Genomic DNA, 26,736 nt, shown 5'->3' with positions numbered 1-26,736 from the left:
ATTGGAACTATATATATATATATATATATATATATATATATATATATATATATATATATATATATATATATATATATACCACGTGACTCCTCTGAATCTCTCGGTGTTTCCAGCCCCAGCTCCAGCTTAGCACACCAGCAAACAGAAGGGAGACGGACCACAGATCTTCAGCAAAACGATTTATTCGGTACACAAAAAGCAGCTACGCGTTTCTGGCAAGTTCTGCCCTTGATCAGGCTGCAACATATACTGAAGACATAATGCTTTTTTTAAATGCAAATTTCATAGGGAACACCCCCTCACAGTGACGTGATGTGTCATGTGACCAGTAAACAGTGAAAAAATACTGCCACAGTTATTCATTGTTTAGAGTAAACAAACTTCATCAGTAACTGGATAAATCCCAGATTTTAGAGTGTACAAGACTGAAAAAAAGGAATTTATCTCAATCGAATGTATAACATGAAAACGCAAACTGACTGTATAAATACAGGTTACATGTATACCTTTAAAACATTCTTACACTCAGTATAATGTTCATAAAGCTAGTCTGATCTTGTAACCGGGGCAGCTAATAAAGTGCTATGTGAGGGTGAAATAAAGTGCAAAAAAGGAAAAAGTGCGAGAGAGAGAGCTAGGAAGTTCTATGCCATACCATTCATTAAGCAAGAGACGGAAAATATCATGACACGCATAAGTTTCACAGATCCCTGGAAACGAATAAATATCTCCAAATTTCATGAACATGATTCGCCACTTTATAATAAATAGTATAAATAGTGTAAAAATAGTATTCAAAAATCCAATACATACACCTAAGCTTGTGGTATGCGTGTACACATATATACAAATAAATATATAATTGCATATATTTACACTCGATAAAAAATATAAAACCCATAATTGATATGATAGTTCATGTGAATAAATTTGACATCCGTCAAAGTACAAAAGTAGAAAACAGTGTAGAAAAATAGAAATGTGCATAGATACAAATATAAAAATATATAAATATCCATCTACACAAATCTACATCAAGGAATAATACAAGGATGACATCATATAGAACAACAGCGACAAATATATATATACAAATCGAAGTAGTTATACTTCAACCCCTATATATTAGTGTTAAGTTGCCAAACCGTTTAGGATGGATACATGAGAGTGCAACAGAAACAAGACCCGACCTCAACCTCGAAATAGGGAACCTAACTAAGAGGGAGGAAACTAAATGCCTCGGGTCTGAAAGATGTAAGAACTATTATGGTGTAAGAACAATGTGTTATAAAAAATGATGCATCTCATCAATATTGTTCAAACCATTAGGCCAACATGTGTCGAGTTCTAAGATCATCTTGGTTTCCAGCTGTCTTAGCAGTGATTCCCTGTCGCCTCCTCTTTTGAGGGGTGGTATGGCATCGATCACATAGTATTTCAAACAAGATAAATCATTGTTATGTGCTCTTTTAAAATGACGGGCCACCGGGTATGCAGGGTCACTATGCAAGATGGCGCGTAAGTGCTGTAGGATCCTGACGTGTACCTGTAGCTTGGTGCTTCCAACGTATCGTAATGCACAGGTACACGTCAGGACATACACGGCAAAGTCTGTCTTACAGTTGAAATTACCCATAATCATTTTAGGCTCTGCATCAAAAGGAGTAGAATAGTGCAAAGTATTGATGCCAAACCTGCACGCGCGGCAGCTGGAACATTTGAAAAAACCTCTAGAAGGTTTCAACCAAGGAGTTTTGGACTTCAATTCAGGGGCCGCTTTGTCCAAAGCAGACCCCATACTTTTAGCTTGTCTGAAGGTGATGATAGGGTTGGCCGGCAACTTAGTGTTCAGGATATGGTCACTGAGCACTATGGGCCAGTTCTTTTTCAGGATTGCCTTTAATTTTCTGTCCTCACTACTAAAAGCAGTAATCATGCGTGGACCATCTTCTTGGGTGTCAGGAATATTATCGGCCTCTGACTCTAACTGGGACGTGGGAAATAGGCTCTCTCTAGATCTAGATTGAGATTTCTCAACTGCTTTCTTTAGAATCTTATCAGAGTAACCCCTATCTTTTAATCGCACTAGCAATTCATCTAGGCATTGTTTGTAATCGGAAGGGGAACTGCAGATTCTTTTGAGCCTTAAAATCTCTCCATAAGGTATTCCCATGATGGTGTGTTTGGGGTGCATACTGGCAGCATGTAAAGTCATGTTACCAGCGGTAGACTTCCTATGGAGTGTGGTATTAAGTTTGGAATTAGCCACATAAATCTCCACATCTAGGAATTGCATCCTGTATTGGTCAATGTTGGCAGTAAACTTTAAATTCAAAGAGTTGTTATTCATATCATCTATAAACAACAGTGCCTCATTTTTAGACCCTTTCCACACCATGAATATGTTATCTATGTACCTCAGATAACAGACAACTTGATTGTTCATTATGGTGGAGTGCAACGCAGTGAGGACCTGCTCCTCCCACCAGCCGACGTGTAAACACGCATAGCTGGGGGAGAAACAGGCCCCCATCGCCACTCCTCTAAGTTGTCTGTAGATATCTTTCCCAAAGGTGAAGAAGTTGTTGTGTAAACACCACTGGATAAGACCCAGTATGACTTTATTATGCTCATAAAAAGCCATAGGTTTTTTAGCCAAGTAGTATTGCATAGCATTGAGACCTTGTGTGTCTAACGGATTTACACTGATGTGACCTTGTGTTATTAGTAACGGATACATGCGAAGGGACTGACAAATTGTAATTTTGGCACGTGCCTTTGTTTGCCCAATCACTGCAATTGTGAGTGCATCTTTGATTGTTAGTGTTGTGGAAGCTTTAAAAAGAAGCACCAATATGGCGTATTTTAGGATGAGAAGGGCAGCGTGTCTGCCGAAACGCGTCCCTCTTGTACCGATTTTACTTCCAGTGTCTGATGTGACTGACACAATAAACAGGTGAAACCCCACGATGACGAGTGCCGGCTCCTTTATCAAAAAAGGTTTTGGAGACATATATATATATATATATATATAGGCAAGGCAGGAATGAGGAAATCACTGGGCTCATGTTGCAGGAGGGTTTCTATAGAAACGAAACCACGCATGGGGGTGGATGATGTAATCAATTAACTGGGAAAATGAAAGTAACTCGTCTATGTCAATCTAAAGAGGACGACGCCCCATATTACCATGGGAACTGGGTTAGACATGAGTGTGAAATGTGAAAAACAAGCTAAAATGTGCATGGAAACAGGAGTTAAACGTGCATGATGTAATGCAATGACTAAGGGGTATAAATACAATCACAGTCTGTCATGATGTTGTGAACAAGGCGGGTGCTTACCGCCGAAACGCGTCAAGCAGCCTAAATGAGAGAATAAACTTATTTGGAATCAACTATTTTCACGGAGTCAGTGCCTTACTTGCATGAGAAAGTTTGGAGTGTTCCAGATATATATATATATATATATATATATATATATATATATATATATATATATATATATATATATATATATATATATATATATATAAAATGGATAAGACCGGTGAATTGCTTCACATTTGTGGTTTAAGAAGGAAATTAAATGGAACTCTTAAAATGTGCAAAAAGCAGTGTCTATATGGGTTATGGATTAGTTGTCTGAGTATCTGCATGGGTGCCTGCGTGTCTGTGTGGGTGGGTGAGGGGGTGTATGACTCCCTACATGGATGTTTGAGTGGGTGAATCCCTGGGTGTATGGGTTCATGAGTGTGTCTGTGAGGGACTGTATGGGTGAGTGAGTGTGCGTATGGCTGTGTCGGTGAGTGAATGGATGGCTCAGTGGTACATGGGTGAGTAACTGCATATGTGAATGGCAGTATATTTGAGTGTTGGAGTATATACGTGACTGTATGTGTGAGTGAGTGATTGTGAGAGTGGCTGTATTGGTGAGTGTGTGCTTGTGTCAGAAACTGTATAGGAGAGTAAGTATTGTATTTGTTATTATCTGTATGAGTAGTGAGTGTGTGTGTTTCTGTATAGGTGAGTAAGTGGCTGTGTGATTGAGTGTTTGTTTAAGTGAGTAGGTTTGTGAGTAGCTGTATGGGTGACTGAGGGTGTATGAGTGGCTGTATGGGTGTATGAGTAGATTCATCAGTGGCTGTATTGGTGAGTAACTTGCTGTATGAGTGCCTGTAAGAGTGAGTAGATGTGTATGTTGACTTAGGAATCCATGAATGAGTATGTACGTACTGCTATTGGTATGTCAATGGTTTCAAGAATGGTAGTCTGAAATTTGGAATGGGTGTATGAAAGGTTATATTGGGGTGTGAGTAGGTGCATCGAAGATTATGTGGATGATGTCATCAGTGTTGCCATTTGAGATGTCATCAGGGATGTCATTGACCATGTCATGAGTGATGTAATATGTGACACCATCAGCAGTGCATTGAGGAGCACTCTGGTTTTAGACAAGTGAAATGTCAGCCTAACTATAACGTTCGTGCAATCTGTGTTTTTTCAGTAAATTTCTAAGGTTTTCTAAATGCTAATTTCTAACTATAATGTTCCTGAAACCTGTGGGTTTTTTTCAGTGAATTTCTATGGCTTTTTAACTAGCAGTCATGTTTGCAGAGTGGTGGAGAAAGGGGCTGGGATTTCAACCAGTGATCAGGAATTCCACTGCGTAGGACTTACAGGAGCTACCAGGAGGGCTTCTTGGCCCCCAAGGCCCCGCGGAAGTAACGTGGATGTCATCCCTCAACCATTTGTGCACCAGAAGGCACATTTGCAGAGTGGTGGAGAAAGGGATGCGTGGCCTCAGAAATCCTCTTAGCAATCCCACTGTGTGGGACTTACTGGAGGTAACAAGAGTGGTAGACATCCTTAGGGGCCAACTACCCCTCCTGTTACCTCCACTAAGCCCCACACAGCTGGATTGCTGAGGGGTGGTCATCAGCCATGCCCCCTTTTTACACCACTCTGCAAACACGCCTCCTGTCTCACAGCTGCTTGGGGAATGAAGTTCACTTTAGTCCTGAAGTCCTCAGGACACAAGGGGACCTCATCGCCCACCCAGCAGTGTTCCAAGAGGTGCGTTTGCAGAGTGTTGTGAAAAAGGGCATGGCCTCGGACCACCTCTAAGCAATCCCACTGTGTGGGGTTTACTGGAGGTACCTGGTGGGTGTGTTGGCCTCTAAGGACCCTCAGTAGCAATGGGGACGTCATCCCATGCCAAGAGTGCACCAGGAGACGTATTTGCAGAGTAGTGGTGAACGGAGGAGGGGCTTCCAGCAAGTTGCCGTCTATTTGTTTTTTAATTTACAAAAGGGGGCTTTCCTTGCGCTTTTGAGGGGCTCCCCGGGGCCCAACCTATTTCTTAATTTATAATGAATTAGAAAGGGAGGGGTCCCACGTGTCCCCCCTCCCAAGGCCGATACATGCACCGGGGACCCTATCCCCGGGGCTGAGCCTTTGCTTTTTTTTGTTAGGAGTGCTCTGCTGCCCCCCTCCCCAGGCCGATTTCAGCCACAAGGACCCCATCAGATTATTTTTTTAAGGGAGGGGACTGAGTGGCTCCCTCCCAAGTCCATTTTCGGCCCCGGGGCTTGGCTAATTTTTTCTTTTTTTTTTTTTAAAGGAGTGCGGCCGCGTGTCCCCACAGGGCAATTTCAGCCCCGGTGACCACATCCCCCAGGGCCTGGCCATGTTTTTGTTTTATTAAATAGGGGGGGGCTGATTGGCCCCCCTCCAAGGCCTTTTTTTGCCCAGTGGGCCCCATTCCCTGGGGCTTAGCCACGTCCTTGGGGACCACAGGGGAAGCCTCAAGGCTCCCGCATTCCCTGCCGGCTCCCCGCCTCCTGCGGGAGCTGGGATTGCTTTTGGGTAGAGGGAGCTGCTAACATGCAGCTAGCTCCCTTTGCCCAAAAGCAATTCTGCTTCGCTTCATGGAAGCAAGAGCATTTTCCATGCTCTCGCTTCCATGAAGTAAAGCAGTGCCTGCTATGGCATGGCGGGAGCAGCGCTCTCGCCATGCTATTGCAAATTGCAATGTTCTGGGGTGGGCACCCCAGGACATTGCTGGAGCCGGCCCTGTGGGGTGGCGGTCCCCAGAGCCATGGAGTGCTCCTGGAGCGGGGGCCGTTTGGACCCCCTCCACATTTGAAGTAGCCCTGGGAAAGTGGTGGTCCCCGGTGCTGTGTGGGGGGGCTCAAGCCCACCCCCCCACATTTTGCTTTTTAAACATAGCCTCAGGGAGGTGGCAGTTCCCGGGGCTGCGGGTGTCATGTGTCCCCCCCCTAATTTAATGCATATAGCGCCGGGGTGCTGTCCTCTGGCTGCGTGGGGGGGCAGGAGCCTCTCCAAGCATTTTTAACAAAAATAAAGCCCCAGGGAGGTGGCGGTCCCCGGGGATGTGGGGGCCCCCGCATCATTGTCTGGAACTGCCCCCAGGACCTGGTCCACCCGGGGGCTTAAAAGAAACAAAGCGTGGGAGACCTCACTTTGTTTTGTTTTTTTGATTTTCGCAGGATTCGAACACCCAGCACACATCCCACCAAAAATGCTTTAGGCCTAGGCGGTCAGGGTGTTTCTACCCTGCCCCCTTTTCTTTTTTTAGTCCTTTTTTTACCTTTTTCCTTGTGACTCAGTTCAAGATGGCTGCCAACACTTCCTGATTGCAACTGTTGACAGCCAATCAGTTTGCAGGCTCGAGATCGGAAGGGTTTGCAGATCCTCTGCAGAGATATTTGTATATCTGAGAAATGTTTATTCTCAGGAACTACTGAACACATTTACACCATATAACAAAAAGAGGGCTTTCTGAACAAAGTGCTACCTTTTTGCCAAATTTGGTGTCATTCCGTTCAGCAGTTCGGACCGTAGCCATGTCTAAAGTTTCCTATGGAAATTAACACGGAGAAAATGTGTTTTGGGACACCCCTTTTTCTCGGCCCCTGCTTGATGAATCACCCCAAAACTCTGAACACAGGAGCTGACCTCACCGCCCCATTATTGTTTAAACTTTACCGAAGATTCGTCAAACAACGCCAAAGATATTGGCAAAATAAGAAACGCTTTTTGAATAGAAACAAGTTGTGGTCATTACATGATGCCATAACTGTTTTACAACCGGAAATTACCATATAGTGGCGAATTTAGTGTTAATTTTGAAATAACATTAAAAAAAACAGATAAACATCATATAAGCATCTAAATTAGCACCCACTTTTTTTTATTTTACTAACAGATATGACTTTCCTGTGCTGTGATGCGTAATCCCACACTCCAATGTGGTAATACCAGTTAAATAGCACAGTTCATATCAATGCGCTGAAATCAGCTGACCTGCTTTTACCACTTCCTGACTTACACTAAATGAGGGGCAGTGAGTCCATTTCGAATGAACCCGGATTTTGAAGCAGAGATTTGAAAACAATTCCATCTCTGCGTTTGAAACTAATGATACCCTGTTATCTTGCCACACCTCTGTGTGGGTGTATTTCCAATATATTTGACAGGCAGGAAGCTGAACTTCCTGCCAGACAGTCTAGGCGTATAAATAACCTCCTAGCAAGGTTCAAAATGAATTAATTTAGGTGATTACCATTTCTGACTGTGATTTCATGGGGTGGAGTTTCCTGCTGGCTAAATACCCGTAGCTCGTCGGGGAGAGCGGGGAGGTTGCGCCACTACTGGTCCTTTAACAAGATCAGCAGGGACTGGAGGAGACATTAGCCTCCTGCGCACACGCTAATTGTCAGATCTGTTTTTAAATTAAGAAGAGCCGTCTATATGGGATGAGGCACCTAAAGGACTTCAGGGGCCAATAGACTTGCATTATGTGGATGCAGTTGCCATGGTGACGCTTTTATTCTCCGGGAGGCAGAGAGGTTGGGCTTAAGCAGCCTGGGACCAGCGTGTCAGTCACCAGGCAATTCCATTCACATGCAGGCGCCGGCGCGAGGAACAGCCGAGTACAGTAGACAGTGGAACTTGAGAAATGTATTCTGTGTTTCTCGCAAACCCGTGCCTGCTTGTGTATCTCTCGCTCTTAAATATTTTTTTAAAAAGTGAACGGACAGACACTACACAAGATCAAACATATAGTTGCCTGTGTTTTAGAATCTATTGCCAATACTTTTTAAAAAAATGATAAAACGTGGCAGCTACAAAAAAAAAAGTACGGCTTGTGTCCCACCCGTATTTAGTTCTAAAATTGCCACAGTCACGGAAGACATTTTATTTCAGGGCAAAATTAAATAAACAAGCCTTTGCTGTATACAATTTCAGGGCATTATTAAATAAACAAGCCTTTGCCGTGTTCCTTCTCCCACACCCAATATGTAATCGTTACACACGTGTCATCCACAGTAAAAAATATGAAAATAGGTCTGCAAATTTTGCTTCTCAATGCAGTTTGCCGTTATTATCTGGGTGCGATTTTTGTGGACAGGCAAAGATAAAATGCAAGCACTTCGAGCGTGTTTGCAGATATGCAATGTCTTTAAGACGATCGTTTAGGCGCACATATGGCGTACATATAGGGAGCACTTCCGAAATAATATCAAATAATGCTGTATTAATGACTTAAAATGTGTGCAGAGCAGAAAGCGCCATGAATAATTCAAATGAGACACACATTCTGCCCCTGCAAGGTCGATGAATGAGGGAAGGGAGGCAGGGTTTGGGAGAGCCCGGCTCCCGGGGCTGTGGGAGCTCTTCAGCAGAGGAAGGCGAGGCGGGCAAGTTCAGCGCGGAGCTCTCGTCTAGCCGGGCTAGGGGCGGAGCGCCCCCACACGCCCACCGGCGGCACATTTCATTCGACGAGAGCGGAGCCCTCCAGCTGCTCGGGAGAGTTAAGCCGGAATGTTTGATGCCAAGCGAATGAAAGTCTATTTCTGAACTCGACAGCCACGTCCGGGCGCGCGGTGTGGGCTCCGAGGCGGAGGATGAGAGGCACCGGGGGTGCTGCGTGTCCCTGCCCCACTCACCACCTCTGACTGGACCTGCTTATAAAAATGGCTTGAAAGTGCACCGCTTCGGATAAAAAGATGAACGTGAGTACTTCGGGGGAGAGGGCTGTGTTTTGCTTGCGCCCTCATATGGCCATGGTGCCCTGCGAGGAGGAGGACAGACAGACAGTGCTGAGGAAATGTCTTGTCCAGCTAGGCGTGTGAAAAGGTCCGCTGCCCGGCGGTGTGGGGGTTAACGCGGATATGGTATCTGGAAGCGTAGCACAGGGCAGAGTGACAGCTGGGGTGATGCAGATGACAGGACGCGCTGAGTTTAGGGTTCAGCGTGGATGTGTTTGTGAATGAGCCGGCGAGGCTTGCGTCTTAGGTAGCCATGCTGTACTGGAAGTGTTTGGCAAGCCTCCCGTGTGCAGAGAGGTGCAGGTAGACAGAGATTGCACTTGTGCCCTGTACACACCTGCCGTGCTTGCACGTGCATGCCAGTGAGTGTGCGGTTACATCTGTGGCTATTCGTGTGTGCGTGTGCCTTTTGATCTGTGAGTGTCTGCATCTATAAATGTGTACGAATGCACCTGTTTCTGTGTACCAAGAGTGTGCACGTGCCTGGTTTTACTTGTGTTTGTGGGGTTTAACGTCTGTGTAAATGTCAGTTTCTATCTATGTGTGGGTCTGTTTGTGTGTGTTTGTGAGTGTGGGTGTTTGTGGGCAAACATGTGTGTGCATACATGAGTTGGTATACAAGTGTGCATGGGTACCTCTGTTTCTGTTTGTGTTATTGTATATTTGTACATGTGTGTACTTGAGGGTGTGTGTTTTAAGGCACGTATGTATGTCTATCTTTGAGTTTGTATGTACGCGTGTAGTATATGTGTGGGTGTGGGTATGGTATTCATGTAGGTACGTGCACGTGTGTATGGAAATGTGTGGCAATGTGTTTGTGTATATTTTTAATATAGACGTGTGTGTAAATGGTTTTAAGTATGGATACATGTGTTTGTGTATACATTTGCCTACCCATGTTTCTGAGTGGTTTATTGGCTCTATATGTGCCTTTGTGTGTGAGTGTATGTGTGCGTATATGTCTGTGCGAGACATTATTTATATATGTGCATTTAAAGCAGAAGGTACCTGCCATCATTTTATTACTTCCTGTAATTAACATGCTGTGGTCATTACTGTAAGCAGCTGGTTGCTTGCAGGGGACTCTATACTGAAGCTAATGGCCCCATCTTGTGCACACGACGAGACATCAGCATCTCCCTGTCTCTGTCCATCCCTCTGTCTCCAGTGGGGTCTCAATGGAGACAAACTGCTTTATTCTAACATTATATGTTCTTTGAAACTATTTTACCCTTACATATGCTGCCAGCAATGATTGATGTTCGAAACATATTTACATTATATAGGTTCCTGGTGATTAAACATAGGGAGTGACGTGTATCTTTGCAATGTAAAGTGATACAAGATTGATGTAATTAAATCAAATTACTTTTTTATATGTATTGTCATCATGTAAATATTATCTATATGCAGAGGTATGTGCATACATTAAATGTAACGTGTGTGAAAAGAGGGTGCTAATGGGGAGCTGTAGGGAAGCATTAGAGAAGAGGGGGCAGGGTACATATATATTTTTAATTAGCAAGATGGTGAGTGTGGAGAACACAATGAGTCAGCTGGGGGAGGAGAAGATGAAACTTAAAGGAAGAGAGTGGGGGAAAGAATAGGAAGCAGCACACAAGGGAACGAGCTGGAAAACACACCCCTCCCATAGATTGCTTAAGGCAACCCAAAAAAGTAGTTTCCTGAATGCAAGCAATGTCAGCAGAGGAAGGATACAAGTCATCTACTCAGAACGCTGTTTAGAGTGAAATGCTCCTGAGCAGAATAAACATGAAAAAGGAGGAAAGCCATTGAATCAAGATGAGACGATTGAGATAGACACAACAACCTTCCAGTCGCGAGCAAGGGGTTAACCCAAAGCCCACTTTAAGTAGATGTTAGAGGTTAGGAATAACAAACCAGATTACAGGCAGCTAAGCCTGTCTGTAAACTAGACCTACAAATGCACAATCATGAAAGAAACGAAGACAGATCATCCATAAATACACCCCAAAGACTTGTAAGAAAACCCCAGTCAACCTCCGATCTACCCCAAACATACTCCACTATGGGGAAGTACCTGAAGACCCATCGCTGTAGAAAATGCCACATTGTGACACAATAGGTAGCCGCTTTCACTACATCCGGCCTTATTGTAAGTGAGCCAAGATTGGACCGCAGGGCTATAACACCCTTGTTCAACGCTCTCTTGCTTTCGCGCTAGGTTTGTGCTCTTCAAATACCCATATGTACATGCAAAGAGGAAACAGACCATGACACTTCTTTCTTACTGTATCTTGCACTGTTTAAGATGCAATCATTCTTAATAAATGCTATTCAGTATTTTGATACTATTTGGAATACTCAGGGGTCTCTGGTCGATAGACTCAGCGGGTATCTTGTTCAAGGTTGGTTGCAGTTTCCTCAAGTTCCCTCAGAATACAGGCCAGTATGAATAGTTGACAGACACATTTACAGCAGTCAGGGAAGTCTGAATAGAAACATGAGCAGAAGTGTGATCACTGGATTGGAGCCCATCAGAGACAAGTACCGAGAAATTGACAATGTTTTTCTTGGTACATTTTCACTGCTCCTGTCCTGTTCATGATTGGTAGAATAAGCTTCAGGAGATACAGTCTTGTGCACGCTGATGTTGGAAACTCCATCACTTTTAGAGAGTAACCTCATTTTATGTATAAGTCATTCATAAGATGTATTATTAAAGGGTAAAAATGTGCAAAGATGTATTTTTCACACAATTTCCTCAAATATTCAAGAAAAATTAGGTAAAATTGTGCGGAATTCTGAAGCAAGTGCATACCTCACATTAAAAAAATCACACAGGACAATAACAGTGGGACTGACATGAGGAAAAACATCTCCAAGGCATTTTCTTCTTTAACCAGACACCCACAAAACATTTTCTGCTGAAAGTAATCCTCTCGGAGACGTTTTAACTAAGGCATGGGCAAAATGGGCTCTGGCCCAGAGCCCCAGCCTGCCAGGGGCCTCCCTTATATATATACAGCTTTGTCCTTCACACCGCCCGATGAATTTAAATGATTTTTAAACATAGATTGTTTTAAATAGCATTTTCCTGTAAAGAAATATGTGGCAGTCTATTTCAGACATTTTGCAGAGAAATGTTGTGTTTATGTTTTTCAGCACCATGCAACATCCATAAAACAATGTTTCTTTCATGAGAAATTGGTTGTGGGCCACAGTGATTATCTGCAATAATGTCAAGGAGTTGCTGCTATATTACAATAGTGAAAACACACATCACTGTTCCTTAATTTGAGTTGAAAACAGATTTAGAATTTGGACCAGTCTGTCTGTGCAATGCCAGTGACCTGGCCTCGGAGGGCATGAAGCATCTGAAATTGGATCATAAATTCAAAGATGCTCCAAACAGGCCCTCCAAATTATGCTTAGCCCAGGGTGCACATATCCTTAAAATGTCTCCCTGAGTCTTCCACAGGAAAATAAAACTGTGCAAAACTTTATGCCTGTAAAATACATGGTCTGAAGTTTGTGAATTCCACAATTTAAACAGGTAGAAAAAAACAATTGGTTCTGTCGGGATTTCAATTGCTTTCGAATACTTAAGGAGCATAAATCTTACTTGTAACACATACCAATGATTTGAGAAAAAAGAGTAACATAACATAACACACAACAAGGTTAGAATTCCATAATGTATTTAGAAATAAGTATCAAATATTCATGGCTGCCGCAATTTACAAATTCAATTGCATAAAGAATTAGGTGACTGTGGTGAAAAAGTGACATGTGGTGATTGGTGATGTTGACAGTACATTATATACAAAAAAATAAACGTGCAATCAAGAAGGGGAAAAGAGTTTCTGTTTGTCCTTATGATTTTTGCACATATGCTACAGGATCCATTGATAAGTTAAACTGTGATTGTGAGCCTTGTGCAGACATATGTGGTATGTCGATGTTTCGACCCCGTAAGTTGCGCAAAACTTAAAGTGTGTCAAGTTGGGTCTTCTTCAGGACAGGAGGGGGATGGGCAGCCTATGGGTTCATTTAAAGAGCTTGATCAGGTGTGTGTTACGCAACAGAATAATCATTTAACTGTGTGGATTCACGAGTGAAGCTTACTAAAATGCAGATTCACTAGTATGTCTGCAAGTATTAAGGGCTTCTTATTCAGGGAGTGGCTTGTGATTAAAACCTTACAGGTCTCCACCAGCCGGTTGGAACCTAAGAGAATGTGACAGGAACTATGTGTAAAGTGTCAAACCCTTTAACCATAATAGTGTCCTGCCACAGGAATGCCAAAATATTCCCAGTTAACTGTAACTCGAGTTACATCATCTTAACCTCTTAAGTGCTTCGAACGTTCGGCGGCCGACGGCATCACTACCTCAGGAGTGCTGCCGTCGGCCGTTGAACGTTCGAACCTCATAGCTGCAATGGAACGTCCAGCACTGGAGCTGGACGTTCCATAGCCGTTATGAGGTTAACATGTGTTAGAGAATACGTTTGAGCTGTTACCAGCTCAACTTCACACTAAAGCCTAGTTAATGAAGGGACAACAAGGTTAAGTTCACTGTTGTTCTTTTTCAAGGTTTTACCTGCCCACATGGCCTCGAGCAAACCATCTAAAGGTTCTCCAAACACAGAGCTTCAGCACAAGTCCACAGTTTCCAAGACTAATTCTTATCAGCATCACAGCTGATGCTGGCCTACTCAATGTACAATTGTAAGTAAGGTGTCTCCAACAGCTGCTTTGTGATCAGCTGGGAGAGCGTCTTATTGGCATTTTCAAGTAATATGTAAACAAAAATGAGTCGCAATCGTGCCAAAGTCTGTATTTCGCTAACATTTTACCAGCAGGAAACCATTAGACAGTAAAGGTTCAATTATTAATGATATATCACAGGCAAAACATTAGCATTGGATGGTAGTTTTAGTTAAAGAGCTAGAGAAAGACAATTTGGATGGGCTTGCATTGCCTGCATTTCAAACATAAAGGGGCACATTTATCAAAAAATCACGCAGCGCAGCACAACAAGCCACCTTGTTGCCCTGCGTGATTGGGAAAGGGCAAGAATGTTCCATATTTACCATTATACATTCCTGCCTTTTCTTTGCACTGGCGCACAATGTGCTGCCTAGTGCCAATACAGGCACCCATGCACCATGCATGCATTGTAAGCAGGATTGTTTTTGTGCAGGAAGGGACACCTTCTTGCACAAAACAATCCCCCGATGTATTTCCTCTTTTAGTGGGCGGCAAACTGCAGCACACATAGAAAGAGCAAAAAATTCAAAGAAATAATGATATTTCTGCTCGTTACTCCTCACCTGGAATGGTGTAGCATTTTGATGCATTCCCAGGTATACCAGTAATGGTAAACTGGATATGCAGCAAAATTCATGGGTGGATGGGCGGCAAGACCCACGCTCCACTCATGGAACGCTTCCCTGGGGCAGAGTAACGCAAAGGAGTGATTTGCGTGGAGTTGCGTTACTCTAGATTTATCCAGCCACCCAGGGCCACGCAAAGGTGGCTTTGCATGGCTTAACCCCTTCGATGCTTGTGACGGAACGGTTCCGTCACAAGCGCCAGTTGGGCTGTGCTTATGACGGAACCGTTCCGTCACCGCCACGGCCGTTTCTTAGAACCTTCAGCACAGCGCGAAAATTCGAGCCGCGCTGAAGGTGTTAATAAATGTATCTTAACAGTTAAGTCGCTTTTGCGCCCTGTTGCTTGGTGAAAGCGCGACTCAAATCTTTGATATATAAGGTCTATATTACGTTGTCAAAACGTTGTGGTGCATAGAACATATTCTTATCCCTGGTGGGGAGGTCATTTATAAAATTATAATGTATGAAGAGCTAAGACAGTCCCATGATTTCTTAAGGGCATTAAAGCAAAGAGCACCACACACTCATGGTGGCATCTTTGACCATATAATAGGTGTGAAATGGACCCTGGAGTGGGCTTCTCACATATGTCAATATTCTTTTATGTCAAGTGGAGGACAGATAGTTAATAGCTAAAAGTACATTTAAAGTAAGAATAAAAGCCTTGTATAATTAATTTTCACATTGAATTCTACACAACTTTCCTGAATCAAAACTCATGTTAAACCTTAACATATAATATAATATATAATAAAATACACAGGCAAGTGAATGCAAATGTAATACCAGATGCCTTTACTGTTAGGGAGCCACGTTCTTCACGATGGTGGAGCAAAGCTTAGCAACAGGCAGGCACATTGCAGGGTTGCCATGGGATATGAACCCCAGAACTATCTAAGCTGAAAAGTTCAAGGAATAATGAACACCAATAATGTTAAACAAGCACTGGCCAAGCAAAGAGAAGTATATGTTTTATAAATGGAAGATGGATTTCATAAAATGACTGCTTTGTAGGTCTGTGGTTGGGTAGATGGCTGAGTGGGTGAATGTAATGACAAGGATCCACAGGTGGGAGGAACAATGAGTGCATAGATGGGTGAATGCATACGTGATTGAGCACATTGACTGGTATTGTGTAGGTTGGATGATTTCGTTTTTGGATGAAGGGTTGAATGAGTGCATATATAATTATGCTCTTAAATGCTTTTGTGAATAGACCGCATATGCCACTTACAAATCAAAATGGCAACTTCAATAGTAGCAAATGTGGTGTTTGTTTGGTGGTTTATTTGCAAATTGAATTTGAGAGAAATATTGAGTGGTGGGACACACACACACATCAAGGCTCGAGTCGGGGTACCACGCAGGTGGACGGCGTTCCCCCACTTATTTTACCGGGGGGACACTGTCTCCCCTGCCAAACAGCTGGACTTCACTCTTTGGCCTCTCTGGGACGAGGAGCTCAGCACCTTTCGTGACGTCACTTCATGTTGTGACGTCACTTCTGGTGACAGCGTCCCCCCTCTTCTTTTTTTACGACTTGTGCCCTGACACACATATATTTATATATACACACACACACACACACAAACATACAAACCCACAGAGAGGCCTCTGCATCCTATGACCCTACGATAAAACGTCAGGAACGTGTAATATAAGTCGCCCGTAGCATCGGAAGGGGATCTATTTGGAGTTGTTACAAGCATCTCACAACCAATCATCTATCTGGTTTTGCTCTCTGTTCCTGCGTGACTTCCGCTTTGTCAGTCAGTCAAAGAACTGCATTATGCTCGAGAAGGGTGTTGTGTCAACTTACTGAAGGAGGTTATTAGCGCGCGGCTTAGCCCCGCCTCCTCGTTACAGATCTGCTCTCATTTGCATGCCACAGCGGAGAGTGGGTAATGATATTGATAGCTGCTGATGCCAGCTGGTACATCATTGGCAGCGATGCTGGGGGCATGAAAAAGACGTGGAACAAGAATAGATTACATGTAGGGGCCCGTTTTCAGGCCACAAACGCATCATGTGTGGGGGAGGCGGCAGACATGGCTTGTAAAACACCCTCCGAGGTTTCCCGGCGGATAGGGGTCTATTTTTGAGGGTAGCAAATCTCCCGTTCAGCAGCTCTGAAACCTAATGATGTACATAGAGCTCGAGAGGGCACAGCTGTCCGTGTTATTTTAGGGTTGCCAGACTGTGCTGCCCCTGCCACCAGAAATAGACAAACGTGCATAGCAATCAGGGATTTCTGTGCGCAGTCACAGAAGCAGGAAACGGCAAATGCAAAAAGCGATTTTGAAAAAACTGTGTCCCATTTTTTCAGGTGCCATTTCCTTGATCGGAGAAGCCATTTTTGGCAGTGGCCTTCCTTCACGTGGAAGCTTGTTTAATACTGTGCATGGCTGCGGCCCTAATTGTCCTTCTTCCACTTTCATCGACATCACTCTGTTTTGTGGCAGAAAGAACCACGGGCTTCCTGTCTCTTTTTAATCGGACTTTGTGCTCCTTCCTCTGCTGTTTTCTAGGGGCTCCCTGTAAAGTAGTCCCGTTAGACCTCTCAACTAAGCCTATTTAGGGCGTCGCCTTCCTCAATGGCATTTTCGCCTTTCCAGCATGCTCTGTAATGCGTACACACCATCGCAGAAAATTGTAACCCCCCCTTTATTGTCAATGGATTTTTCCACCACAAACATCAGACTTCACACTCATTGGCACACCCTGCCACGCTTTTCCTTTGGTCAGCCTCCCTCTACCCCAGTTGTGCACATTTCCCCACCCACCATCTGAAACTTCGAATTTACCACCCACTCCATTTTGGCAACAAATTTATTAGTGTTGAAATCGCCAATCCATCCTCTGCATGAGGGGTGTTCGGAAAACGTGAAAATTGTAACATTGCACAGAGATCTGGGCCTAAATCCATAGTTTTTTTTGCACACCATGCCATTCCAGTTTGGACCCAGCCATATGCAAATCAGTCGTGGCCCTGCTGCCTATGGGAACAGTCCAGCCCAAACTGTCAGGCCAGGTCCTTCTTGGACTGGAAACAAGCATTGTGGGACTTGTTACGGGGTATCACCCCTCATCAGCCAAGCTAGCTTGAATCCAGTGGCATGGAGAGCACGGGACCCACGTCTGGGCATACCCTTCCCATTTTCAATGAATCCAAAGATACAATTAATGGAATGTGTTTGCAAAAGTCTATCACCACATTTTTCTCACTATGTCTGTTCTGGTTGAAAATCTACTGATCTTTATTCAAACTTTTCCATGAATATTAGTGCACTGACGGGTGTTTCCTCTACTGTCATACAGAAACAGTATTGAGGTTTATTGGTTCTGCATGTATTACCGAACAGGGGTACACTTTCTTTACCCTATGTGACATCACGCGCCCTTTGGTCACTACTGAGATCACAGGATTGCCCTTAGCCTCTGAACAGCCTCCTCCTTGCTGCCAAGGGATCAGGGGAAGGGCACTGCGAAGGCTACTAAAGCGAGGTCCATGTCCTATGGACATATTCTCCATCTCATGGATGCATTTTGTCTGCTAGGGTGATTCTGGTGGCAGCGATTATCAATATACATTCTCTCAAAAAATATGAATGGGCACTGCCACCAAACTAGGGCACCTCCGCATTGATAAAATCAAGAAAAATATCTGCAGAAAGGCACAGCCCGCTATGAAAAAACAAGACATATAGAAAGACCTAACTAGCTTCTAACACATGGAACCAGCCAAGTACTTTTAGTTTATGAAACTTTGTTAGATGTAACTCATGGTGTGGGCGTAATGACATAGAGTTCCATTTTTCCACTACAGCAGTTGAAAACCCACTACCAACAATAGTTTTCCGAAGAATTTTAGACTCAACCAAGAGAAATTTTAATGGGAGTCACTTCAACAGGCATATTTAGTGGCGAAGAGTTTCAGATGGTCACAGCGGCTAGAACCTTTGTTTGAATGGTGTGAACTTATACAGGAATTTGGATAAAAAATATACAGTATTCTAGTGCATGTTTCATGAAGTAGGTGCTGGGATATGGCAAGTGTAAAAGGACTCTAGACACAGGCTGTTTAGTACCAACAAGTCCTACCACATCTTTTAAAACTGGAGTTCATATCTCAAGAATGAGGAGTTTTAGTTTGTAATGCGCACCTGATAAAGCGTTAACCAGTAATCAGTAAAATGCCCTTATGCCCTACTACACGGCTGGCACCAACAACAGACAACAAGGTGACCTGTAAGCAGTCACATAGAATCTGGGACACATTGTGTTCATGGATATATTTGGTAATAAGGAATTGTGATGGGCAGTGAAGGGGTATACAAATGTGTATAGACTTATTTGATAGTAGAGGAATTCTAATGAACAAAAGAGGGCATTCATTTCAATAAGCGTGATTCATTGCACAATAATAGGCTTATACCACCCCTATCAGTGTAATTCTGCCGGACATACCTGTTAGTGTCATTTGATGGGATTCAATGGAAAACTGTTCTGTTGAGTCCCTTGGAGGATGCAAGTACTTTGAAGGGTGTTTCAACTGCTCCAATAGCTGCAGTTAGGGAATGTGTTGGCGGTGGAAGTTTGATGGCATGACCACTGGCACTGTTAACGCAGCAAACGCACACAGAAGGTGTGGAGACTATCCAGATCGGAACATAAATAAAAAATAAAAAAATATGCTTGGCAGTTCAGTATGGGCTGATCCCAGGGCTTTAAGTGGGATGAAAAAACTGGGGGTCTTTCAAAGGGGCGTGGCCAATGTAATCAGGGCATGGCTTAAAACACGTAAACTGAAAATCTGTGCTTAGCACAGTATGCCACCTGACTGGCATTTTGCTGCTTCTGTCATAGCATCAAGATATATAATACAACAAGTAACATTACACCTACAACAAGCCAGGAGTATTGCTTTGTCAATAGTTGTTAGTTGCATGAGATAAATAAGCAGCAACTATGGCTTCGTTGTATGGAATATTCAAAATGCTTCAATTCTGAAATGATAAGACTGTGAAAGAACTATAACAAGTCTCTTTGAAGTTATATTAAAGGCAGTGAACTGTGATACTGCTGCACATTTAAGACTTTTTTTTCATCCTGATGTTGAGGGCAAAAATGAAGAGCCCGATAGAGACCCGTCTCAGCACCTGCTTTTTAGAACTGCCAGTGCTGCCCCCACTTAAAGCCCTGGCAGTTCCAATGAGGAGCAGACTAGGTCCTGATATGCATAAGAGATGTCTCTATCTACTGTGGCAGACGGGTCAAACGCAATGGAATGGAATGCTAGCCAGAGTGATTGCCTGTGGTTTAGACTATTTGCAAACATTCCTCTCATTACCTTTTGTGTGACATATTATGCAGTGACTAGTCCACCATCAGAGCTAGTTAACTCCCTTGACACGGTGGTTGAAATTCTAACATCAGAAGAAGAACAAACTCATTCTGATGGTCGATTTATGCTTCACTGGAGTCTAGAAGAATATATTTACTGGCAATAATTATGATGGGCATACTTGGTGGTGTAGTAACGTTGATGGGCAATTTTTATGGCGCTGGGGATTTTGATTTTATTATTTGGCGGCCCAGGAAATACCATGGATACATACAATGATATGTTACTAAAATCTATTGTTAATGAATGTACCATAATAAGAAAAAATATACGTACAGATCTTCTGGTTTGTATCCGTGACACTGTCACTCAGAGCATATGTAGGTTTGCATATTAATATATTTAAATACCTAAAACTGAAATGTTATCAGCACAGAGGAGACATGACGTAATAGTAACTGGTTGGAATATTACAAGGTAGCTTCCAGCGTTCTGGAGACAGATAATGTGCTTAGCTTTGGAGTGTTTAATATAGAGCAATATGTAATTTTAAAACAAAGGCTTCTATTACATCCTAGTTTAAGCATTAGTTCATTGTATTTCCCATGGTAAGTTCTTATGGAGTTGTATAGATGCTACACAGTGTCACACACTAAATGAAAGTAGGCCCTTTTTTAAGTTTCTCCTGTAATAATTGTGGTAACACATGCATCTAAAGTGCATGTATTCTAAGTGTGGGTTCCATTGCTTATCATTTTTATTTTCTTTTACGAAGTTTTTTGTAGCGCGAACTTGACCCGAAGGTATCAGGTATCAGAGCTCTTTACGTAGCACCAGTTGCGTTACATGAGGACACATTCATTTTTTTTAGTCATAGGTAGATTAAGAGATTTGCCCAGAATCTCAGGATGTTCAGCGTCATTGCCGAGACTCGAACCCAGTTCCCAGATTAGTCGACTGCCCTAACCGTTAGGCCAACTCTTCTCCCCAACACATACCTCCAGGCTGCAACATCTACCTGCTCTCCACTAGCTAGCAAATCGTCTAATGTAGGAGTGTCCACCAAATCTCAAGGAGTGGAAATGTGTCATCTTTTCAGAATAAGAAACCATTATCTAAAAAAGCTTTAGGTAGATCAATTATTTGTATATCTTATGTGGCTACCCTGAACATCTGTCACAAAAAGGAGCCTCGCCAGGTCCCCCAACAAGCTGCAAAGCAAATAATGTATCCAAAATGTCACCCTTGTATTGTATTTTTGTTCCAATAGTATTCCATATTTAATCCAATAATTTTTCATGTTCCATCATTCCATTTTCATTCATATTTCTGACAATATTTTCACAAGTGCCTCTTAAGGCTTTTTCTTGGCGGCACTAGAGGGTGCAATATTCCTCATGATGCTTCCTCTTTACTTGATACCCAGGGCATTTCGGGATAATTCCCTTCCTCAGGGGTAAATATGATTTTAAATGGTTAAAAAAAAACCACCCATCAGTACTATCCATACTCAAACAACATGCATACCTAATACCATCATTCCTTGTAATACACAATAACTGGAGTGAACATAAAAAACTGCAAACTACTTTACCCAGAATCCCTCATTCATGACACTAACCAGCATAATTTCTATAATATACAAAAAAGTGTGTGTGTTAGCATCCTGGTGTGAGCCTAACACTATAAAATAAATCCAATGATTCAAACACCAAATCTGTAAACATAAAATACACGAGGCTCCTGCATAGAACCCTTGCTAATTAAAAAGCAACTATTCACGCTTGGAAAAAATCTAATAAAATAAAAATGGGACTATCGTCACCCAATGTGCCCAAAGAGATTCACATGTGCCTCACCAAGTAACCCATATATCAAATCCAGCCTTTTATCGTTCTATGTGCTGTGGCAGCCTGTTAAAGCCTCCATTTAAATGCCGTCCGTAAATCTTTCATAAAGAAACTGCCCCGTTTCTAGCTGTTTCCAAATGAAGCCAGCTGCACTCACCTACTGGATTAATCACCATCACGTTCCCTAACCTATCCCCAAAAAAATGCTAGAATCTAACACAAGACTAGCCACCCAGCTTTGTGTACCCTGAACATCTAGCATAGCATCTCCATTTCTGGGCCTATGTTAGATCCCCCAGATGTTGTTATGTTATGTTATGTTATGTTATGTTATGTTATGTTATGTTATGTTATGTTAATAGCGCATGGCTGCCCCAGCAACGGGGCGTCCCAGCGCTAATGTCATGTTCCACTGAGGTGGGCTGTAAATCCTTCCTCTGAGTAGTAAAACCCTAGTGTAGTGTGATTACACAAATTAAACCCTATCTAACAATGGAGAAGAAAAATGGCTGCTGGGACTCTGTTCCCTACTGGGCATGCATTTCCTTTAAGTGGTTGGCAGGGGCTCCAGGCAGATATATCTGCAGGATGCCATGGAGACCACGATGACTCCTCCTCAACCCACCACACGAAGGGACTTTTGTAGCTTGCTTCATGACGGTGGATGTTGTACCTTAGTACCCCTCCTTAAGCAGGACCCACCAATGCCCCACTGCACCCGCAATGAAACTATTCCAGCACCCCTGTGCTCTGTGTGTGCTGGTTTTCTACTGCTGAACGGGCATTTGCAGAAAGTGCAACCCAGGGCTTTAAGTGGGATTAAAAAAACTGGGGGGTCTCCCAAAGGGGCGTGGCCAATGTAATTAAGGGCGTGGCTTAAACACCTAAGCCAAAAATCTGTGCTTAGCATAGTGTGCCGCCCAACTTGTATTTTTCCATTTCTGTCATGGCATCCAGGCATATGATACAACAAGTGACATCATACCTACAAGTCAGGACTATAGACTTTGTCAATGGTGTTAGTTGCATAAGATAAATAGGCAGCAACTATGGCCTGTATATAATATTGAAAAAGCTTCCACTTCCAGATCTGGTGACGTCCCAATGTTGCTGCTGCCGCATTTCAAAAAGAGAAGGGAAATCCAGAGAGAAAATTATTCTCTTTAAGGGGTTTCCCTTCCCCTACAACGCTCACCTGGCATGACGTCATGCCGTAACTTCTCCAATAGTGAGACGTGAGCAGTGTGAGCACGCGCACATCCATGTGCCTGCTGTCACTGCAGTCCGGAAAAAACGGACCGCCTGTGCCAGGGCACAAAACAGAGCCCAATAGAGACCCGTTTCGAGGCCTCCTGCCTGTGCTCAGCACCGGTGAGACCCGGCCTACTTCAAGCCCTTGTGCAACCCAATATACCTCAAACAATACCAAACAAACCATTATTGGTAATTCACAAGTTTTTTTGGACAATGTGGTTAAAATTTTCTCTGCTGTAATACCCAAGACTCATAGAGAATTCTTGGATATCTTATACCAGAAACTGCAGTCAACAACAGCTAATTGTGTGTCTGTGTTTGTGTGGTGTGTGTGAGCGTGCATGTGCTTGTGTGGTGAGTGTGTTTGCTAACTGCAGTCAACAACAGCTAATTGTGTGTGTCTGTGTTTGTCTGTGTTTGTGTGGTGTGTGTGTGAGCGCGCATGTGCTTGTGTGGTGAGTGTGTGTGCGGTGTATGCATCTGTGTACGCGCGTGCGCGCGTTCATATGTGTTTGTGTGTGTTTATGTGTATTATGTGTGTGTAATTGAATGTCTGTCTGGTCCTAGTGGGCTGATCATTTAGGCATCTGAACTTACAGCGCTACACGATAAAGCCCCTTTCTGATTTGGCTAGTTTCAAGGTGGTAAGCACTCCGTTGGGGCCATGCTCACTCATCAGTCTCCTTCCAGAGCAACAATCAATACAGTGCCAAGCCCCAAAGGGCAACAGCGGGGACCCAGCAACAGCACACGACAGGGAGGCAAAGCTACGAGAAAGAAAACACCGGCCACCCTGCCAGCATGACTAGAATCAGCAACAGAAGCAGTGGGAAAAGGCCTGGATCCATACGGGCAGCCAGTGCTTTCTCGTGCTATGTTGTCATGATGATGACAGGTGTTTGTTTAACCCTGTTCTGCCATTAACAGGGCCTCACAGCGCTATAATGGCCCTCAGTGCCTCTCTCTGTGTTTTTAAATAGGGGGGCGTTGTTTTTTTATGGCTTCTTTTTTTCGCTTTCTAGAGTTCAGATTGTTTGTATTTTAGACATTGTTATTCAGAATATGAAGAGTTTAATTATCCAAAGCAATCCTAAATTACAACAAACACAATTTAGGCCTTCAGCAAGTCGTAATTTAACCCCTTAAGTGCTGATGACAGAACCGCTCCGTCATCGGCTGCGGTGGCGCTGTGCTGATGACGGAGCGGTTCCGTCATGGCCCGCCCACCGCTCATGCGCGGCGCGAATTCCGCGCCTGCGCTGAGCGTTCTATTGAGCAGGCGGGGCCATGACGGAACCGCTCCGTCATAAGCACAGCGCAACCGACGCTGGTGACGGAGCGGTTCCGTCACCAGCACGGCCCCACTGCGCGGCCGCCCCGCCCCCCCTTAGCACTGCGGCGGAATAGCCGCCTCAGTGAAGGGGTTAAGAGAGCCTGGCTGACTCACAGACATTTGTGATTTAGCTGTGCATAATTGGCTCACGGAGTAAAACACCATGGTAATGCAATGGCATAAAAACATGCAGAGTTCAACTCTTTTCCCTAATATTTCGTGTATGCGGGGTAAGCGTGCCCGGGGCTATGAGCTGTGTTAAATATCATTTTTTTCTTTTCATTAGTTTTTCCCTAACATTTTCTTATTCGGAACTATGCGTATGGGCAGTGTGCACATGAGTGAGTAGACTACACAATCAAACATCCATTACATGCAGTCACTTTTGCATGTGTGTCACCCTTACAACGTACAATGAATTAGGATGAATTAATGGAATTTTGGTTCTGTATATGAACATTGATTAATTAATTGTATTATACATTTTTTTGATTTTTGTATACACTGAGGATACATTTATGTACAGAATAATGATTGTATGAAGAATTATTTATTGTGAATTTGTTACTGGAAAAAATGGAAAAAAAAGTTTTGAAAAAATACTCCAAAAAAAATAAAAATGCAACAATAATAAAATGAAAATATATATAATGATAACTCACAGTAGTAATTAGTCAGTTTGTACAACGTCTAATATGATGCTTAGAAACATGCACAGAACCTAGTGCTGAATCTCCTTCTTCCTAAAACATAGTTTCCTTGCCAGGGTTTATCCTTTTAGGCAGGGGCCCCCCTTCTTCCACAGATATTAGGATGAATTAATTACATGTATTTGGGAATGGAATAATTGGATTCAAGAGTGAATTACAACTCAAATATAAGAAATGAAATAAACAATTACTGAATGAAATTTGAAAAGAAGTTTTTGATTCAATATTACTCTGAAAGTATGACAACCCCTGCAGGGGACACAGCAGTGACCAGGGGACGTTCCCCAAATTAAGAGCAAGCATTTTTGAGACCCTTACAACGTGTGCACAGGTAATAACATTTCCAAAGAGCTTCTGGCAAATAAGCGCTAGGGACTTTCTCGGCTATAAATCGCACTGGGGCTTTTTCCGGAAGCAAATATGATTTACGCATTAAATAAAACCTTTATGAATTGACACACACATTTTCAGTCATTCCCCCTTAAATTAGAAAGTACTGAATGCATGTGCTTGAACACGCACCCTATTAGAAGAAAATAGGTTGAAAAGTCGTGGCCGCGCTTCAGGTCATACCATAGAAGATAAGAGCTGGGGGTGGGCGGATTTTTAATAATGCCATAATAGTCAGACAAATTCAAAGAAGTTCGTAGTTCAAGAGGTGGTTTCGAGAATTCTCAAATATGCTTAAGAAGTAGACAGTAATCAGTGCTTCTTTTGAGCCGGTGGTTTCCGGTGCGGGCACCAGCACTAAATTGTCAGAACCGGCATGGTGGCACTGCTTGTCTGATTTAGAGTGAGCACAACAACAGTTGTTTACTAATTCAATATAGTAAAAAATAACTGACCTCTGCGGCTCAAGCCATTCTTGTAGCTTTGAGAGCCAGGACTAGTCTGAATTCACACACTTGTAGGGTTTGATGGTGACTACGTATGTTGTTTCTGTCTTTTGCAGCACTGGCAGGGGTAAAGGGTGACGTAGGCTTCAGTGGCCTCCTGAAGAAGGCCCTGCCACTCATTTAATTTTTTGGGGCAAATTAAGCACTCAACATAGCTAAAAGTTCTCCACCGCAGCAGCCAGATGTTCCTCTGAACACGGATGGAGCACTGAACATAGCTAAACGTTCTCCACCCTAGCAGCCAGATGTTCCTCTGAACACGGATGGAGCATCAGGCTGCAGGGATTTACGTTCTTCCGCTGTCGCCTGAAAGAAGAGGAAAACAGAGTCCATTAGAGCGAAGGGGGATGGAATATGGTACAGCTAAGAAAAAAGACATGTAGCTACTACACGTTGTACTCCATGACTGAGAAAGTTCCCACTGCAGTGCAGGGGTCCTTCGTTGTGGAGCTCCTGATTTATGTTTTTAATGTTCAAAGTCGCAAGCCACAGGTTCCCAAACATCACAGCAGCGGCAGCTCCTCTGCAATGGCGGTGGAGCGTCGCCCCACTGGCTCAGAGCCAGCAGTTGAAAAATAAAACAATATGTTATTATAGTTATATTTTTCAGCTGCTGACTAATCCAGCATGTGCCGGGAGGATAGAGACTGGGCCATGGGAGTGGGAGGAGGAGTGGTGTGTGCACATTTAAGTGTGCATGTCAGTTTCACCGGATGTCTCAGGTCAGCCAAACTGACATGCGCACTTAGGTTTCCCCAGCCCAGCTGTATTCCACAGGTTTGGAGCAATAGCACAGAATCTCTGTGCCCCAGCGAGCATTAATCCAGCCCGCTCAGGCCAATCCCCATGCTGCTCTCATGCTTGAGAGCAGGGCAGGCTATTGCCTGGGGA

At 43.4% G+C, this 26,736-nt stretch overlaps 1 protein-coding gene across 2 annotated transcripts in view; it reads left to right on the top strand.

Moving 5' to 3' along the window:
- Positions 1-26,736, top strand: part of SCHIP1 (schwannomin interacting protein 1) — a 1,820,134-nt gene that overhangs the window by 1,421,858 nt on the left and 371,540 nt on the right. Inside the window, exon 1 of one of the 2 annotated variants that reach the window (XM_086944211.1) lies at positions 8,905-9,040. The exons of the other annotated variant lie outside the window; for it this stretch is intronic. Within the exon in view, the coding sequence (XP_086800337.1) occupies positions 9,035-9,040 (6 nt within the window). The 5' untranslated portion in view covers positions 8,905-9,034. Of the gene's footprint in view, positions 1-8,904; positions 9,041-26,736 lie in introns of those variants that run through there. 2 annotated transcript variants of the gene reach the window in all.

Source organism: Lissotriton vulgaris, chromosome 11 (genome assembly GCF_964263255.1).
Source record: "Lissotriton vulgaris chromosome 11, aLisVul1.2, whole genome shotgun sequence".
In the NCBI taxonomy this organism is placed as follows: domain Eukaryota; kingdom Metazoa; phylum Chordata; class Amphibia; order Caudata; family Salamandridae; genus Lissotriton; species Lissotriton vulgaris.
Note: the sequence above shows the minus strand (reverse complement) of the source record. Positions and strands in the feature narration are given on the sequence as shown.